Source organism: Eleginops maclovinus, chromosome 20 (genome assembly GCF_036324505.1).
Source record: "Eleginops maclovinus isolate JMC-PN-2008 ecotype Puerto Natales chromosome 20, JC_Emac_rtc_rv5, whole genome shotgun sequence".
NCBI lineage: Eukaryota > Metazoa > Chordata > Actinopteri > Perciformes > Eleginopidae > Eleginops > Eleginops maclovinus.
In genome coordinates, this window is record NC_086368.1 from 17,044,121 (window position 1) to 17,061,871 (window position 17,751).

At 36.8% G+C, this 17,751-nt stretch overlaps 1 protein-coding gene across 1 annotated transcript; it reads right to left on the reverse strand.

Moving 5' to 3' along the window:
- Nucleotides 1-5,520: 5,520 nt before the first annotated feature.
- On the reverse strand, nt 5,521-10,342 carry srsf3a (serine and arginine rich splicing factor 3a). The gene is made up of 7 exons (XM_063910894.1): nt 10,185-10,342; nt 9,483-9,535; nt 8,451-8,655; nt 8,229-8,369; nt 6,105-6,128; nt 5,933-6,013; nt 5,521-5,813 (listed from the first exon to the last, which is right to left on the reverse strand). The coding sequence occupies exons 2-7, from the start codon at nt 9,484-9,486 to the stop codon at nt 5,786-5,788; spliced, it is 483 nt and encodes a 160-aa protein (XP_063766964.1). The 5' UTR covers nt 9,487-9,535; nt 10,185-10,342; the 3' UTR covers nt 5,521-5,785.
- Between the last annotated feature and the right edge of the window lie 7,409 nt (nt 10,343-17,751).

A 17,751-nucleotide genomic window follows, 5' to 3' on the forward strand; every position in this document is an offset into this window, starting at 1 on the left:
CATTTCTTGAGTTTCTGTTGGCTTAACCTCCTGTTCATGCAGTGTGTTTACATCATCCTCTGACTGATGACCACCTTTGACTTCAGATACGTTGAACCACTCATTTGTTTCCTCAATTGCCTTAGACTCCTCTTTTGATAATACAAATGCTTCTTGTGCAACATTGCAATCAGGTTCTGTGATCTCTCTGAGGTCTTGTTTTTCTGTAGTTATCTCTGATGTGATAGAGGACTCATTATCTTCTGATGTTTCCTGAGACTCACTCATCAAATAGTCGGTCTGTACATTTTCATCGTGCCTGAACAATACCGTGTCATTCTCATTTTCCTTGCTGTCTTTTTCTGTTATAGTGCAAACATTTGGGAATTCTTCCTCTGGCATCTCCCCAACATTTGATTGGTCAATTGTCTGTTGATCTTTGTTAAACTTGCATGTAAATTTGAACCAGTAAGTTCAAAGATGCCAACAAGTGAATCCTCTTTAATTTGATTCGCAACATATTCAGCTGGAGCTGTGTCAAATATTTCCATTCCCTTCAACATGGTTTCCTCTGTTTGTTCCTGCACTACTGGCTCTAATGGAAATGACATTTCTGTTTCAAGATATTTATTTTCCGGGGTGTTTCCAGCAACTTCTCCTGTTGTCTCATGGGGCAACTCAGCAACCGTGTCCTTGTCATGCTGTCTTCCTTTTTTTCTACGGCTAGACCCCAGTTTTCTTCTGTTCCCAACGGGGTTCAAGTCAAGGCTTTGCTGTGGTTGGGAGTCAGAAGTAGCAGTTAAACCTGATTGCACAGTTTGTAAAGAGGATTCACCCTCCATTTCAGAGAAGGTCCTTCCGTTTCCTCATGACCCTTTGGTTCAGCACTTGATTTTATATCAAACTCTACTTTGCCTTCAATCTCATTCACCTGACCTAGAGCAGAGTCGACTCCTTCAGAGTCACTAATGTGTTGTTCCTTGGAATCATAAACATGATCAGCCTCATTTTTCTGCTCCAAATCCTCAAAGATGCTTTCTTCATTAAGATTCTTATCCTGTTTGTTGTCAATAAGTGACATTTTCTGATTGGTAGGAGAGTCATCAGGTCTTCTCACAACCATCTCCCATTGGGTCATCTCTCTGATTTCAGTTGGGTCCATTGAGTTACCAGAAATTATTTCAAACTTTTCTGTGACAGCATGAATCGCATAGTCAGATGAGAAATCAATTTGAGGCATTTCTTGAGTTTCTGTTGGCTTAAACTCCTGTTCATGCAGTGTGTTTACATCATCCTCTGACTGATGACCACCTTTGACTTCAGATACGTTGAACCACTCATTTGTTTCCTCAATTGCCTTAGACTCCTCTTTTGATAATACAAATGCTTCTTGTGCAACATTGCAATCAGGTTCTGTGATCTCTCTGAGGTCTTGTTTTTCTGTAGTTATCTCTGATGTGATAGAGGACTCATTATCTTCTGATGTTTCCTGAGACTCACTCATCAAATAGTCGGTCTGTACATTTTCATCGTGCCTGAACAATACCGTGTCATTCTCATTTTCCTTGCTGTCTTTTTCTGTTATAGTGCAAACATTTGGGAATTCTTCCTCTGGCATCTCCCCAACATTTGATTGGTCAATTGTCTGTTGATCTTTTGTTAAACTTGCATGTAAATTTGAACCAGTAAGTTCAAAGATGCCAACAAGTGAATCCTCTTTAATTTGATTCGCAACATATTCAGCTGGAGCTGTGTCAAATATTTCCATTCCCTTCAACATGGTTTCCTCTGTTTGTTCCTGCAGTACTGGCTCTAATGGAAATGACATTTCTGTTTGAAGATATTTATTTTCCGGGGTGTTTCCAGCAACTTCTCCTGTTGTTTCATGGGGCAACTCAGCAACCGTGTCCTTGTCATGCTGTCTTCCTTTTTTTCTACGGCTAGACCCCAGTTTTCTTCTGTTCCCAATGGGGTTCAAGTCAAGGCTTTGCTGTGGTGGGGAGTCAGAAGTAGCAGTTAAACCTGATTGCACAGTTTGTAAAGAGGATTCACCCTCCATTTCAGAGAAGAGTCCTTCCGTTTCCTCATGACCCTTTGGTTCAGCACTTGATTTTATATCATACTCGATTTGGCCTTCATTCTCATTCACCTGACCTAGAGCACAGTCGACTCCTTCAGAGTCACTGATCTGTTGTTCCTTGGTTACATCAGCATGATGAGCCTCATTTTTCTGCTCTAAATTCTCAAAGATGCTTTTTTCATTAAGATTCTCATCCTGTTTGTTGTCAGGAATTGTCAGAATGTCTTGATAGGTAGGAGGATCACCAGGTGTTTTCACAACCATCTCACATTGGCTTGTGTCTCTGATTTCATTGGAGTCCATTCGGTTACCAGAAATTATTTCAGAATTTTCTGTGGCAGCATGAATCACACTGTCAGACGTATAATCTTGTTGTGGCATATCTTGAATTTCAGCTAGCTCACCAACAGATTCAGTTGGAGCAGGGTCAATTTTTCCCATTTCCTTCAACATGGTTTCCAATGTTTTCTCTTGCACTGATGCAAATAATGTTTGTTCAACACTGCATTTAGGTTCTGACTTCTCTCTGAAGTCTTGCTTTTCTGTGTTGATGTCCTGTGAGATTGAAGTCTCAATATGTTCTGATTTCATATCAGACTCACTCATCAAATAGTTGGTCTGTACATTTTCTTCCTGCCAGAACAAATCTTGTTTGTCTTTTTCCTTGCTTTCTTTTTCTGTTACAGAGGACACATTGGTATATTCTTCACCTGGCATCTCCCTGAAATTTGATTGGTCAATTGTCTGTTGATCTTCTGTTGAACCTGCATTTACATTTGAACCAGTGAGCTCAGAGATGTCAAGAAGTGCATTTGCTTTAACTTGATCACTTACATATTCTGTTGGAGCAGTGTCAAAAATGTTCATTCGCTTTCCCAACATGATTTCTATAGTTTTTCCCTGCAGTGCTATTGTTGATGGCATTTCTGTTTCAAGAGGTTCATTATCCCTATTGTTTCCAACTACTTCCTCTGTAGGTTCACGGCATAATTCAGCAATAGAGTCTTTGACACTTTCTTTCTTTCTACGGCTAGATCCCAGTTTTCTTCTGTTCCCAATGGGGTTAAAGTCAATGTTTTGCTGAGTTTGGGAGACAGAAGAAGCAGTTATTCCTGATTGCGTATTTGAGTATTCACTCTCCTCCATTTCATCGAAAATTCCTTTTTCCTGATGATCTGTTTGTTCAGCACTGCCTTTAATCTCATTCACCTGATCTAATGCAGAGTTTACCTGTGGTTCCTTGGTTTCATAAACATGATAATCCTCATTTGTCAGCTCTAAATCCTCATCGTTGCTTTCTTTTGTTTCATGTTCATCCTGTTTGACTTCAGGATTTGGCATTTCCTGATTGGTTGGAGAATCTTCACTACTTTTTACATTCAACTCTGATCGGTATGCGTCTCTGACTTCAGTTTGATCGATCAGATTTTCAGAAATTATTGCAGTATTCTCAACATCATGTATCACACTTTCAGATGAGTGGTCAATTGTATGCAAACTGGCTGGCTTAAAGTCCTGTTCATGCTGTTTGTTTGAGCCATCCTCTATTATAAAAGCACATTTGTGTTCTGACAAACTGAAATGCTCTTTTTGTTCCTCATCTGTAAGCAATTCCTCTTTTGGTGATGACATTGTAGCTGTCTCATCATAGGACTCATTTTCAGTATTTTCTCTTTGAATGTTTTCTTCTGTGGTTATCTCGGGTGTGGTGGCAAATGGCAAAACTATTGACTCACTAACCAAATAGTTGCCCTGTAAGTTTCCATCCTGCCTTAACAACTCTGTCTCATCATCTATGTCTTTGCTTTCTTTTTCATCAGGAAGCTTTTGTTCTGACATTTCCCCAACATTTGCTTGATCTACTCTTGGATGTGAAACAAGACTTAACCTTGTTAACTCAGCGTTGCTAACACAGTGTGCACTTTCCTTGACTTCCTCGCTGTGAAGATTTTCAGATGTGTTGATTCTTTCCTCCATGGTTTGGACTAATTTACAGGAGTCTGATAAAATTTTAGAGTTTGTCTCATTTTCATCAAGGTGTGCTTGCAGATTTTCGCTTTTGGGAATTACACTGTCCAGGTCAGCCTCTGGATAGTTTGTTATAGTAGTATTCTGAAGTTCAGGAAAATAATCAGGTTCAGAAGCTGAATACAGATAGCTCTCACATGTTGCAGACATGTCCTCACACCCTCGAATCAGCACTTCCTGTGTCTCATGTTGCGTTGCAAGTGACATTTGTTTTGTTGCGATAGTTTGCTTTCCCCTCGTCTTTTCCTTAACTTCCTCTCTAGTTTCATGGTAAGATTCACCTGCAGATCCCCTTACATGTCCTTTAATTTTTCGACTAGACCCCAGTTTCCTTCTGTTACCTGACAATTCAGGTGGAGTTTGTGTTTCAAATTGTGAATTATCAGGTTCAGCTAATACTTCCAATGATTCGGTATTTTCTACAGCCAAGTGTCGTTGATCTTCAGAGGTACCGTCCATTATTTGGAACTCATCACTATTATTTGTTTCATTTCGGTTTGCTCCTCGGCGGCGTGAGCCAAGCCTCTTCTTCTTTGCACTTTGAGCAGACATAACTTCATTTCTTCTCTCTTTAATCATGAAACATTTAGACATGTAACTTGTCAGTATATCAATATATGTAACCTAAAATATTTGAAACAATTTACTCAAATCACAAATCAAGATGCATATTCATTCTGGATCTTAACCTTAACTCCCACATTCCTGTTTTGCCAATTAGTGTATTTAAAAAAAAAAAACTGCACAAATACATTTCATTTGGAATTGTATGTTTGATTTGATCAATAACCTCAAGCTATCAACTTAATAGTTATAACGCCACACGTACTCACCACCCAAATGTGGCACCTGTTGTCTCTCAACATGAGCTGCTTTGTAAAGTCAAGTCATCAGCCAATGCTGCACGGTTAATACGTTCCACTCGTTGGGGGGGGTTGTTCCTTTTTGGCAACCACGAGAGAACTTCCTGTGTGGGTTGCACTTGCAGCATGTCATAAGCCAACTGAAACAGTTCTGAGTTTAGCTTATATTTTCACATTTCACCGATGTCATTAGATTATGGTACATTGTTATTTTAATTTAATACATCCAAACAAAAACAAAAAAGGCAAGCGGAAGTTTGTTCACCTTGGAAAACCATTTATTGAACACATTTTTAACTGCAGCACAAATTGTCAGAGCTCAAGAGTCAAGCAAAGTTGAACAGAGTATTTTGTTGCAAAAATGACATAAGAGAAATACAGAATTACAGATGATGTTTCTGGCTTCAAGGATAGCCTGCAAATAACAGCACCAGTATTTAACTTTTTGTTGCCAGTCTGATTTCTGTCACTGGTATAACATAAGCCCCTATAATGGTGTGTCTCACATTAACCCATTGGCAGTAATTAAAGAGTCAACCAAGAATAAAAAAAGCAAACAAAACAAATAAAAACATCATATGAGCTTTAATTCAACAGTTTAAAAAACAGGATGGCAATGTAAAAACTAAATCCAGAATTTCATTTCAAAACATGCAGGGTAAGAGAGTTTGATTTAGGAGAAAAAGACATCAGACTGTTGTCGTTAATTCAACAGACTGGTATTACACAATATGTAACTTGGCCAACCCTAGAGAAAAGAAAGACATGACTATAAAAATGTGTATTTTCCCCATCCAGATCAAGATCCTGCACACGAACCATCGTTTAGGGATCCTCATTTCCTGTCGTTAGACCTGGAACGACTGTAAAACAAACAAACTAGTTTAAAAATGTGTCTCAAAAGCACAGTATAATAACATTAATAATAATAATAAAAATATTAATATTAATATTAATAATAATAAATGATTTTTCAACTTGCCTCCTTGACCGGGAGATTGATCTTGGGCCCTTCTTGTCTCTGGACAGAGAGCGCTGTCTGCCTCTATCTCTTGAAAGAGACCTGGTTCATCAAAGCATAAAATAATTAACATGATTATCATTGATTATTAACAAAAGCAGAGTTTAAATAAAAACGGTTGTTAATCGCTTACCTGCTGCGACTGCGGCTCCTCCTCCTATAGTGTATGTGAAGCAAAAAATGAAGCAAAAAAAAATTAGGAAAGATATTTTTTTTCTAATGAAACCTTTGGTATTCTTGATCCTTAGAGACACGGATTACACGTGGAAACGTGGTTACACGTAGTTCCTTGTCTGTTAATAGAAGGATCATCTGCATCCATGAACTGCATCAAGATCAACTTGATAAAGAAGGAATCTTTGCCAAATGAGCACCAATGGGGGGCCAGATTTCAGAACAAAGCCAGGGCTCGACATTAAAGCTTTCCTATGAAATACAAAAAATGTAACATCTCACAATTTAACAATGGTGGGCAAAACATAGATCATCTGTCTGCTGCTATTAGTTTTCATTTCCACCACACTTGAGGCACAAATCTTGTGCACAATGATCTTCAAAAAAGTCCACACAGTGGACCTAGACAGAGTCTGATCATTTTTAGTTCAAAAAACCTGGATGAGGACTAAACGTGAACCACTGAAAATGGTTGCATCTGTGGAATCAACACCACATGTAACCTCCATGTGTGATTGTTTCAAAAACAACTGTGACAATAAAATAACCTTTTTTTTGTTATTAAAAAACTGGAGCACACTACGGGAATGGATATTGGGAATTGATATTCTCATGGAAAAAGGGGGTAAAATTTACCAAAAATGGTTTGATGGTTTAATGTCGAGCCATGAAAATGCCCTTGGTAGCCCAATTATGTGGTGAACCTCTAATAAAGGTTGTTCATATCTGCAAATATAAGCTAAGACTTAAGTTAAAAGTTGACCACAACTTTTGATCTGTAGATTTTTGCAGCTCTGCACTGATCTTGCTCTAACTTGCATAACTGTTGAGGGCAAACGGTCAAGCACCTTTGAAAGTTAGACTAAGCATAAAAACTAAAAAGAGCAGGATTAAAAGCAACTTACTATTTTGGGGCATTTGGACAAGATAGAAATGACGCAAGGAAGCCAGACTGATGGTGTGGGAAGTCGAATTGCAGAGAGGATTTGCCACATGATGCAAATGTTGGAGATATGAAGTTGCTTGGTGGCTGGTTGGAAGGGGTAGTTGTAGATTTTCCCTGCCTTTTTTTGGGGGGGAGGATGGGAAGGGATGTAAGCCATGGGCTGTTCCCGTTGATACAGTAGTTGTGTGGCGAATAGAGAGAGTAAAGATGCTGATTGGTTGATAATGTGAAGTGGACCGCTGTCGATTGGATTAAGGTTGGAGGAAGAAGAGGAGGATGCTGGGAGCTGCATGCTCAGGAACCAAAAGGTTGGTGGAACCTGACGACTGGCGGTGCGCCTTGGTCATGTGACAACACCACCCAAGCTGATTGGGGCTCCCTGGTCAGCAGTCACATGATGCTGAAAGAAGACTAGTTGACTGACTCAGATGGTGAGAAGCGTGGTGGTGACTCTGTAACGGGGTTCAGTTTTATTAATAGATGGCAACTGAACTCAGAAAGAAAACAAAATTTAAACCTGCAAGAAAGTAATTCTAGAAAGTACCTATGAAAATGGTTGATGGATGATGGAATGCAAACTATGCCCCGTTAAGCAATATCACTCTGTTAGAGCTTGGTCTTTTATAAGACATACCGTTATTAGAGTTCATAAATAGTCAAATGTCGACAGGCTGCATTTGGATATTGCATTTGGCAAAACTGGCCAAATGCAATATCCAAAGACAAAATACTTTGGAAGAAAAAAACCAAGTAAAGTGTGTTTAAAAACCGCCACTGAAGCAGGCCAATTCACAGATAATCTATTTAGGAACTCATTTTGTATGCAAGCTATTGTTGCTAAATGTATTTTACGGAAATGATTTAAAGCACTAAGAGTGCTAGCATTAACATTTAGGCCTTGGTGAAAAATGATCAGAAACTTACCCCTACTTGGATTTGGCTTAAAAAGAAAGGTTTACTACAATTTAATTGGTCTACAATCTAAAGATATGAGATTATTTGTCAGTGTGGGAGGTACAAAAATAATGGTAACAGTGTGCTGGGAATGTAAATATGCTTAGTCAGTTCTTAAAAAAAATAAAACACTGCAAATGAGACAGTAAATAAGAGTAAAGTTGTCCAAAAGAGAAAGCATACCTGCGTCTGACTGGAGGACTACGTCGTCTAATATCATCTCGAGGGCGCCTGCTACCGCTCCAGGACGGAGGATGGCCGCGGCTCCTTGAACGTTTTTCTCCATTGGACAACTCGACACGCACTCGACAGCCACACATGGTTCTAAAAAAAACGTTACACGAGTAAGAAATTGCAAATATGCACTACAAAATGTAAAACTGAAAGATTTGTCGAAAGATTTACCTTCCATCCAGTTCTTTCACAGCATCGGACGCATCTCTGGGATCTTCAAACTCTACAAAAGCAAAGCCTGGGGGATTCCTGGCAACCCAAACACTTCTTAAAGGGCCATAATACCCAAACGCACTTTCCAACTCTGTCTTGTTTCCATTGTTTCCTAGATTCCCAACATAAACCTTGCAGTCAAGGGGAAACTGGTCACTTTGGCCTGAAAGAAAAGGGCAAAACATACAGGGTGGAATAGGATGAGCATTTAGACATTTAAGATGCATAGACAGTGATTGTACTGCAACAGCTTAAATAAAATTCCATAATTAAATAACTAAACGTTTGCAGTTAGGTGCTTAATTCATATAAATGATGGCTTATTTTGCCCAATTCAGTTTGCCTCTATATGGGGTGTCACAATATGTTTGTATGCCCTATGACAGGACATGATATTGGCATCAGTGAAATAAACGAGTTTAGCTAAAGTAGCCAACAAATAAATTCCTCTCTGGTTATTTGATCAATAGCCAGTACATTTAAATGCATCTAGGACAGTTTCCATATCATACTGCATTAATATGTTACCAGCTAATAGTGCTTAAAGTAATCCAGAGAGGTGATGGAATTAATAACTTAACTGAAAATATTGTAATGCACAAATGTTTAATACATCTTTGTTAATTCAGGAAGCGTCATTTGGACGATAAACAGCTATTAATGTTTTGTTGTCAGACAGATAAATAAAACAAATACAAAAGCATTACCTTCCAGTAAATGCAAACTGAAGGCAATAAAAGATTGTAATAAGAGTAAAGCTTTAACTATGACTTTATTTCACACACAAAAATGCTTTATCTTTAATGAGTTACTCCTGCATGGACAGTGATCTACTCAGTAAACTAATAATAAAGCTGGGTGTTTCCAGATGAAGGTGGCTTGTCACCTCTTCTAAAGAATTTCGCCGGGGAAACACCCGGTAGTCAAATAGGTTGGAGCCAAAAGTAGTACCAGGAACTCAGTCAAAAAAAAAAAAAGATCACAACTTACTCATTTCACCAGGTTTAAATATCTTCTTTTTACAGTCAAACAATCAGATGTGCCTTAAAAGAAAGAGAGAAATTGTTACGACGACATGCATAGAAATCTTGGTATCAGTGATTGGATAACGTTAATGGGGTTAAAATCGAGAGCTTTAGAAAATGCTGGTGATTTTCAAAATATCGTCTGATTATAGAAAATATACACAAAATTAAAACATCCTGTGTTGTTAACCCTTTTAATCACTTGCATAAAGTGGACTCCATCGTGTGTTATATCTTTCTACTTAAATGCTAACGTCGACTGCACATTACGAAGCTAACGCTAGCTAGCAACCAATAGTATGTGTGATTTGCTAGCTTGTGCGTAACAACTACCGGGGTATTGTCCGACATATATTTTCCATCCTTTTGGTTCGATTAAGAAGAGTATCTGCACGATTAACACAATCAGATAACATACTTGATATTTTTTAGTCTAATTTAGCCACCAAATAGTAACGTTCAAGGGATTCCCAACCCCCACAAATAGCCGTGCAAACATTAGCTCTGTCAGCACAATGCAGTTGTGATAGCATACATATTTAGCATTTACCACGACGGGGAAAAAATAACTTATTAGCCCATCCACATACTAATCACTATTACATGTAACAACAATGGAGTAAAACATCAGATGGATATACATATAAGGTATGAAACGTTGGCTCACCTTTTGGTATCTGCAGTTCGACAAATGTGGTGAGCAGAAAACACGCCGTCCGTTTCAGCTACTAGCTTAACATGTCCTCGTCTTCTTCTTTGGTGTTTATTGGCGGGTGGCAGAGCCGTATAGAGATGCATCAACGCCAGCGCCACCACCTGGACTGGAGTGTAGAACAAAAAAATGTCAGAATCAGAATTCATTGTCTGCACTTCAAGGCTTTATTGTCATGTGCATTGTAGCTGCAGTGTAGATATGGCAATGAAAAAGTCCCAGGCTCCTCCAACAATGCAACATAATATATATAGGACATAAACCCAATACAAATAGTGAAAGAAATAACAGAGAACAAATAAAAAAGTGCAAGAGAATGTTGCAAGATGTGTAAGTAAATACAGTCTATATACATGTAAATGGAAAAAATATATAGAGATAAATAAATTGCAGATACAAATGGATGAATGCTTTATGGAGGCCCTTTACAGAGCTCAGGTTCATTCCTTTTTTATTCGTCCCACAGAGGGGGAAATTGTTACAGCACAAGTTAAAGATAGAGACAAAAAATAAAACACTCTTAGATTAATGGCATGCACATAACATTTACATCTCCATAGTTTGTCTTTTGTTAACTGGACTTTAAACGTATAACTGGACTTTTGTTCACACTCTACATTTTACATTTATATTTAATTGAATATACCATTCCTTGCACACTTTATGCAAATAATATCCTACTTTGAAATTGTGTGAGCTGTAATTTGGCCCATCATAGTGTTTATTTGTCAGATAGTCTACAGATTTGTATCTTTCACAGTCAACTTGTATATATTGAACTTTTTAGTTCAGCTTTATTTCACATTTGTTTATTTTCTAGTCTTTTATTTTTCAAATGATTTGCAATGCCTTGTTTTAACATGCTGCTGTAACGAGAAATGTTCTCAATTTGGGATCAATGAAGTATATCTTATCTGTTATCTTACTAGTTACTTATTCTTGTCAGTAATACATTTTTTAAACTATTAAAATGGTCAAATTGGATTATTTTTGTTTAGTGAAAAACAACATCAAAGTTGCCTGAATTTGTTTATTAAGAAAAAACTAAAAGTAATGGTGTTTTTCGTCTATATCAACAGAAAAAAGGTCCTTTGGCTTGATGTTGTATTTTCAATATATAAATACTTTAATATTTTTTCTTATTGTGTTGCTGGAATGCCCTTAATACATTTCCATTTCATTACAATAAAGCTTTCTTATCTTCTGTTATCCAACCGTTTCTGGTTGGATAACAGAAGATAACAACTTGGTGTTTTCCGGATGGGTGCATTCCCATTTCATATTATGTGTGATTGAGAAACCTGTTTGACATACTCTCAGACCAGTGATGATATTCCTTCCCCTCATTTCTAGGCCACCACCCTCCCACTAAACACAATAGAATAACGTTTAAAAATAAAAAAACAATACACATTGGCTGTACAAAAAAAGCCCAGTATATTTATAGTTCGCTTTACCTTCAAAACATATTAAATGTCATTATTCTGCAAATAAATAGTTGACACAATTTTTCTTCTTTAATAATACCGAGCATCGAAAACCATTTCATATTCTTTTATTCAAAAACCGGCAACGTGAATTCAGAAACAAATGTAGTTTGCTAGCAACTGTCCAGCATTTCAGCATTACAGGTTGTTTCAATAATTGAATACCATTGTCCACACACATTTCATAACATAATACCTTTATATTGATTATTTTTGTTAATCCACATATAATCCTTCCTTATGATTCCTCTACACTAACATGAGAAGAAACCATGACCAGGAAGCATGACCACCCACACAGAATATACACATAGACACAACATCCGGTTGGGCAAAAGGGTCTCAAAACTAGAAGAAAAATGATGTGCCTCAAGGGAGCGTAGTAAGTCAAATATTATTCTCATTCTTTATAAATAACAAACAGCACATACTGTCAGGCATGGAAAATACTTTGTTTGCAGATGATGGGGCTCTGTGAAAGAGAGGAGGGGATGTATAAGCAACATGGAACTGTGTGATTACCTTTTCCTGTATATATTGTGCTTCTGCAATGGGATACATCTCTAGCCCCCTTTCATTGCCCTTGAATGCACAGACCTCATCTGTCGTTGCATACTGGCTGCTACACCCATTTTTATTTGGAGAATTGGGACAGATGTCTCTGGTAGAAGAAATATTGGGTAATGGTTTGTATTGGTGAGTTGGTAGAGGGCCAACTAGCTGAACAACAAATGATCAGGTCTCCTCTGTTGAACATTCCCATGTTCATAGTTTTTGTTATTATTATTGCTTTTAATAAATAAGGTGCCAGGATGAATAAAAAGTCTGATATTGGATAAATATATCTGGATCATGTGAATCCTGAATGTATCTGGTTCATGTGAATCCTGAGCTTGTCCCCATAGAATCCAGCCAGCCCTAAGTTATTTCCTTGATTACTTTTTAATCAGTTACGAACAGTTGTAAGATTACTTTTTCAGAATGTGTAACTGTTACACGGCAGCGTTATGCAGTCCTGCTGATACACTCAATAACCTTTATAAATAAATTCCAATATTGCTATTGCCCTTTAAATGGAATTTAAATACAAAAACTGTGAACCCTGACAGAAATGAAACCTTTTATATTTCAAAGTTATCCAAATGGCAGTCAGTTTTCAAGCAGTAATACAAAAATAATACACTTATAAACGTATTACATGGAGAAGACCATACTACTCTTAGCTGGATAAGACCAAGTAAAGTAAAAGTAAATTTCATTTAACCAAGTGTAAGGTCTCAGAAATCCAATTCTGAAATTTGTAAAAAAATAAACGCCTGGAAAACCTGATAAATTAAGCAAGTTTTTGATGATTTTAACTGTAGATGAACTTCCTGAAAGCAGTAGCACTGGTATGAACATATCGCCATCTACTGTAGGGGAGTAGACACACTCACAATGAAGTATTGTATTTTCTATTCCACTACATTTATTTGAGAGCTTTAGCTGCAGATAAACATTATACAATGAAACATATCATCAGTTCATAAAATACATTTAATGATTAAAAATTAAAACAGTGGTTCCCAAACTTTTTGACTTTTGACCCCTTTAAAAAAAGCCATGCTAGTTGGGGGCCCTTGTTACATAAAGATAAAAACAAACCTCTCACTTTGTTTTATATAAATCACTGTTCAGGATTCATATAGGTAAAGCTCCCCATAGTGGAAATTAAGATATATTTGTGTAGCAGAACTGACCCCCAGATGTATCTTGTGAGCCTTTCTGAGGGGCACTTTTTTTGGGCAACAACTCAATAAAAAAATGAATTTATCATGTCATATCACTATAGAGGCAGATTTGATAAAATGTTATAAAACAAGCACTGCTTACTAGGTATTCATCTTATAATATATATTATAATCTCTTCTTCAAATGAATAACATTTTTAAAAACATTTTTGTTCTGGTTCTTTACCAAAGTGAATTATCTTACATTTATTTTAATTGTTGAGATTTCAAATGTCCAAACACTATTATTGTGAAAGTCTAAATAGTGAACCTGAAAAAAAATCACAACCATATTTATATGATGTTGAAATAAAAGACATCCAGTACATCAATAAGCTGTACGGTTTTACATTGGCAGGAAACACTTTATTCTTGAAGTTACTGTCTGCCATTTAGTGATTACTGCAGGTAATAGCAAGTAGATCAAGAGAGCAAGACGGTTATTGCTTAACATCAGAAAACACCACAAATGACCCTTTGTGAGTGTTCAGGAGGGTGGTTAGATACTTTATGTACACTTCCCGTATAGAGGCACATTCAACAAGTAGGGGAAGAGGTGTGAAAAGCAGAAGTATTTTTACCTCTCTGACCCAGAACTTCTCACTCCTCACGTCACAAAAACAATTTCCTTAGACGAGGAAACTGTGTATCTCATCTTCTATTCTATGTTGAAAGAAGATCTGTATATAGTTGTAGTTGATAGTGTTTTGTTACTCTCACTTTTTAATATCCATTAAATAATACAGCACTAGCCTTGAATGTATGTTTAATCAAACACATTGTCGATAATGTTGCGGATGACTTTGTTTTGAAAGATTCTCTTTTAGCAAACCAAAGATATGTGTCTCTTGTTTGTAGTTATTACTTTGTGATTTTACACTTTGATAGGTTTGGATAAGGCACAATATGCCATTGTGTGCTCTCAAATTAGTTATCATGCTAACTTGCCTCAGGCTTTTTATAATGATTAGTGTGTAATTGCAATGTGATAGACTTTTGTATGACTGATGATAGGTCCTTTAACGATGAATGATTACACTGATCAAATACATAATAAAACAAGAGAAAACAAGCAGGGTAGCTGAAAGATCTGTGGCATGATGGAGAGCTGTTAAAGTTTAGAGTTAAGCCCTTATGTTTAGGTGAAATTGTCTGATTATTTAATTCAAAGTTTGAAACCTCTTGTCTTTCCTTTGAAATTCCAAATATCTGACTTGTAATGCAATATTTTTCAAATGTTTTATTGCAACACTACCTTAATATCTGTACATTTCTTTCACTACGGAGAACTGAGAAGTATTTAGTCAATTCATCATAACTTATCATTTAAGGAAATAAAATGAGCAATACATCTTGTCCAAATATGAACATTTAGGGTTTAAGTGCTTCAAAAATACAGCTGCGGAAAAAGAGACCACCTCAGCATTATCATTTTCTCTTGTTTTATTATGTCTTTGAGTTAAATTATTTTTTATTTTATTGTATTCTCTAAACTACTGCCAATTTTTCTCTGTGTTAGAATTCAACAGACACTGGACTGGCTGCCATACATGTAGAGATACAGATTTAAGAAAAAATGTGGAGTGGTATCTTAATTTTTTCTGGAGCTGTATGTCCTTTTAGTCTCTGTTACACTGTGTTTCTTTTCATCAGCGTCAGTGAGAAATCATTTATTTAAGGTCCTTGGCAGACACAGCAGTACTTGCTTCAGGGGGTAAAAGTTCAGGGATAAAAGGGATCACTCAGGAGATTACTCCCATGTACGCAACACGGATGCCTAGAACACAAACAAAGAGCATTAGGTTGCCCAGCCTTATTTTAGCTTCAGTTTTTTTGTGCTTTTCTTACCTGATGCTCACCACTTGTCTTTTATTTCATCAAATGAAGAGTCAAGCTCAGTTAGTTGTCTTTATAGACATGCCCCTGGTGCCTAATGATTCTCCTTTAAGCTGTTTAAATGAAACGTCTTTTCTTTTTTTTTCATGCCTCCACTCAGGGCTGTGTTTTTCAATCAGATTAGTACAGCACATTCTGTTCTGTTTCACTTCCTGATGACTGTGCAGCTTGTATCCCTAAATGAACTCACCCGCGTGCTTCTGGTTACACCAAGACACTCATTCAGAGACACACGCTTACTTGCAACTGCTTGTCAGATTTTAGTACTTCGTACAATATTTAGTAAATGTGTAAACCAATGATCACAAAAGACCTGCTGTTTATTTGTTTATAAATTTAGCAAAAACATACTTATACATTGTCTGTTTACTTTACTCAGAGCAGTAAAAAAAAAGTAGGTATATATAAATAAGTTCATTACTAGAAAGGTTGACTTTAACAATCAGATGTTCTTGTTTCCTACCAGGTTGCTGCTTTCATCACAATAAAAACAAGATGTGCATGATGTTTCAGGAAGTATGACAACATCAGGCCTTGTGTCAATAAAGAAATGTATTCATGCATTTCAGTTCAGTTCAGGTCAGCTGAGTTCATTTTTATCCTCCTCTTGCACATACAAGACAAGAGGAAGTGCCAACAAAGCTACCAGGACACCGCAGTACAGACTGCGGTTTGGGAAAACAAACAAATCTCTGCTTGCCTGAACTCAAGCCTTGATGAGCTTTTTATAAAATATATCTGTATTTTATTGTGAATACCTTGTTGCATGATGAGGGTTTATTGTGTTATCAGCTCAAAAGACTGCAGTTAATATGTTACTGTACTATCTCTTCTAATGTGAACAAAAATGTTCTAATACGACAGTGTGTGAAATCTGTTTTCTTCAGATAACTGATTGTTCGAGAGATTACTCAGCCTGTTGATAACATCCCTGTGGGTGTGCACAATCGGGTTCACCTGTGTTATGTCACCTTTATAATTAACGGGATCATGATGTTCCCTTCAATTGCTGCCTGGCTGTCTGCCAGCAGCGTGGCCAGACAGTGTCCTCACCACCTCTGACTGCAGGATTCACCCACCAGAAGCCTGCAATAAAGATTTACCTATACATGCACCACAGTTCAAGTAATAAGGAAGACACACTGACACCAAAAAACTATGCCACATGTTCAAAAATATGCTGAACATAAACATAAACAGCAGCTGTAAAGTGGGCAGTATTGCAAGCATCTTACGAGAACATAATCATATAGCAGTATCTTCAAACCACAAAAGCAAAGAGGCAAAGCCATAAAAAGTCTTTCATGACAATTATGGGAAATTTGGCTTCTCTTGCACACAATCCCACTGATGTATATTTTATAAAATATGTCTTGACTCAGTGAAGTCAGTCAAATACATTCTGACACATAAGCAGATTCAACTTTTTTATTATTTTATTATACATTTCATATTTGTTTTGACATAATCATTGAGAACATGATTAAATCAGTACTCATCTGTTCAGGTTTTTCTTTGTTGGGACAAACTGTGTTCTGGATACTCTCATGTCTTCCTCCAGGGCTCCTTTGTCCTAATATTACATTGGCATATTGACAACCCTCTGTTGCCAGGTGTGTTTGTCAGAGAATAACCTGGTAAAGTCAACAATCCTTGGATCATGATAGGGGATTAAAGCAAAATATAACCCAAACATGCTCTGTGGAACTTAACCTGACGAAAGTCTAATATGTTTGGACAAAATGTACAATTTAAGTAGAAGTTGTCTTCTTAAAAAATTGTGATATATGTAATGTTTTAACATTTTTTCCAAATTTAGTTGATAAAACATATGATGTTTTTTTGGAAGTAGGAGCAACTAAAGGGGGTAAAGAGGCTATGAGGCCATTGACCGTTGACCAAATGAAACCTTGAAAAAAGTACATGTTTCTTTGTGTTTGAAAATGATTGGCGACATTTGGAATGATTTAATTACACAGCTCAAATAATATATGGCATAGGTCCAGCCATTATTAGACATACTAATGAAATCTACATATTATTAGTTTCAAAATGTTTAAATTAAAAACGTTTGTAAAATTTGAAATTCATATACAGTAGGTCTCATATCTGATATCAATCTGGGGAAAATATACTCAATAACAGATCCCTTCTGGTATAATATTTGGCTAACTTTAATAAGGCTATCTTCAACTATTTTTTGTTGATTTCACATAATAACATCTTTACAAAACTCATCTACTTTTTGTATTATTTACAATATATTTGTTTTGGCTTGTAACTTGAGCAGAGTTACCGTCCGTGTGAGGTAGAAACATTTTATGGTGTCCATACACTTGTTCATCTGGCCACTTTAAACAAATTAAAAAT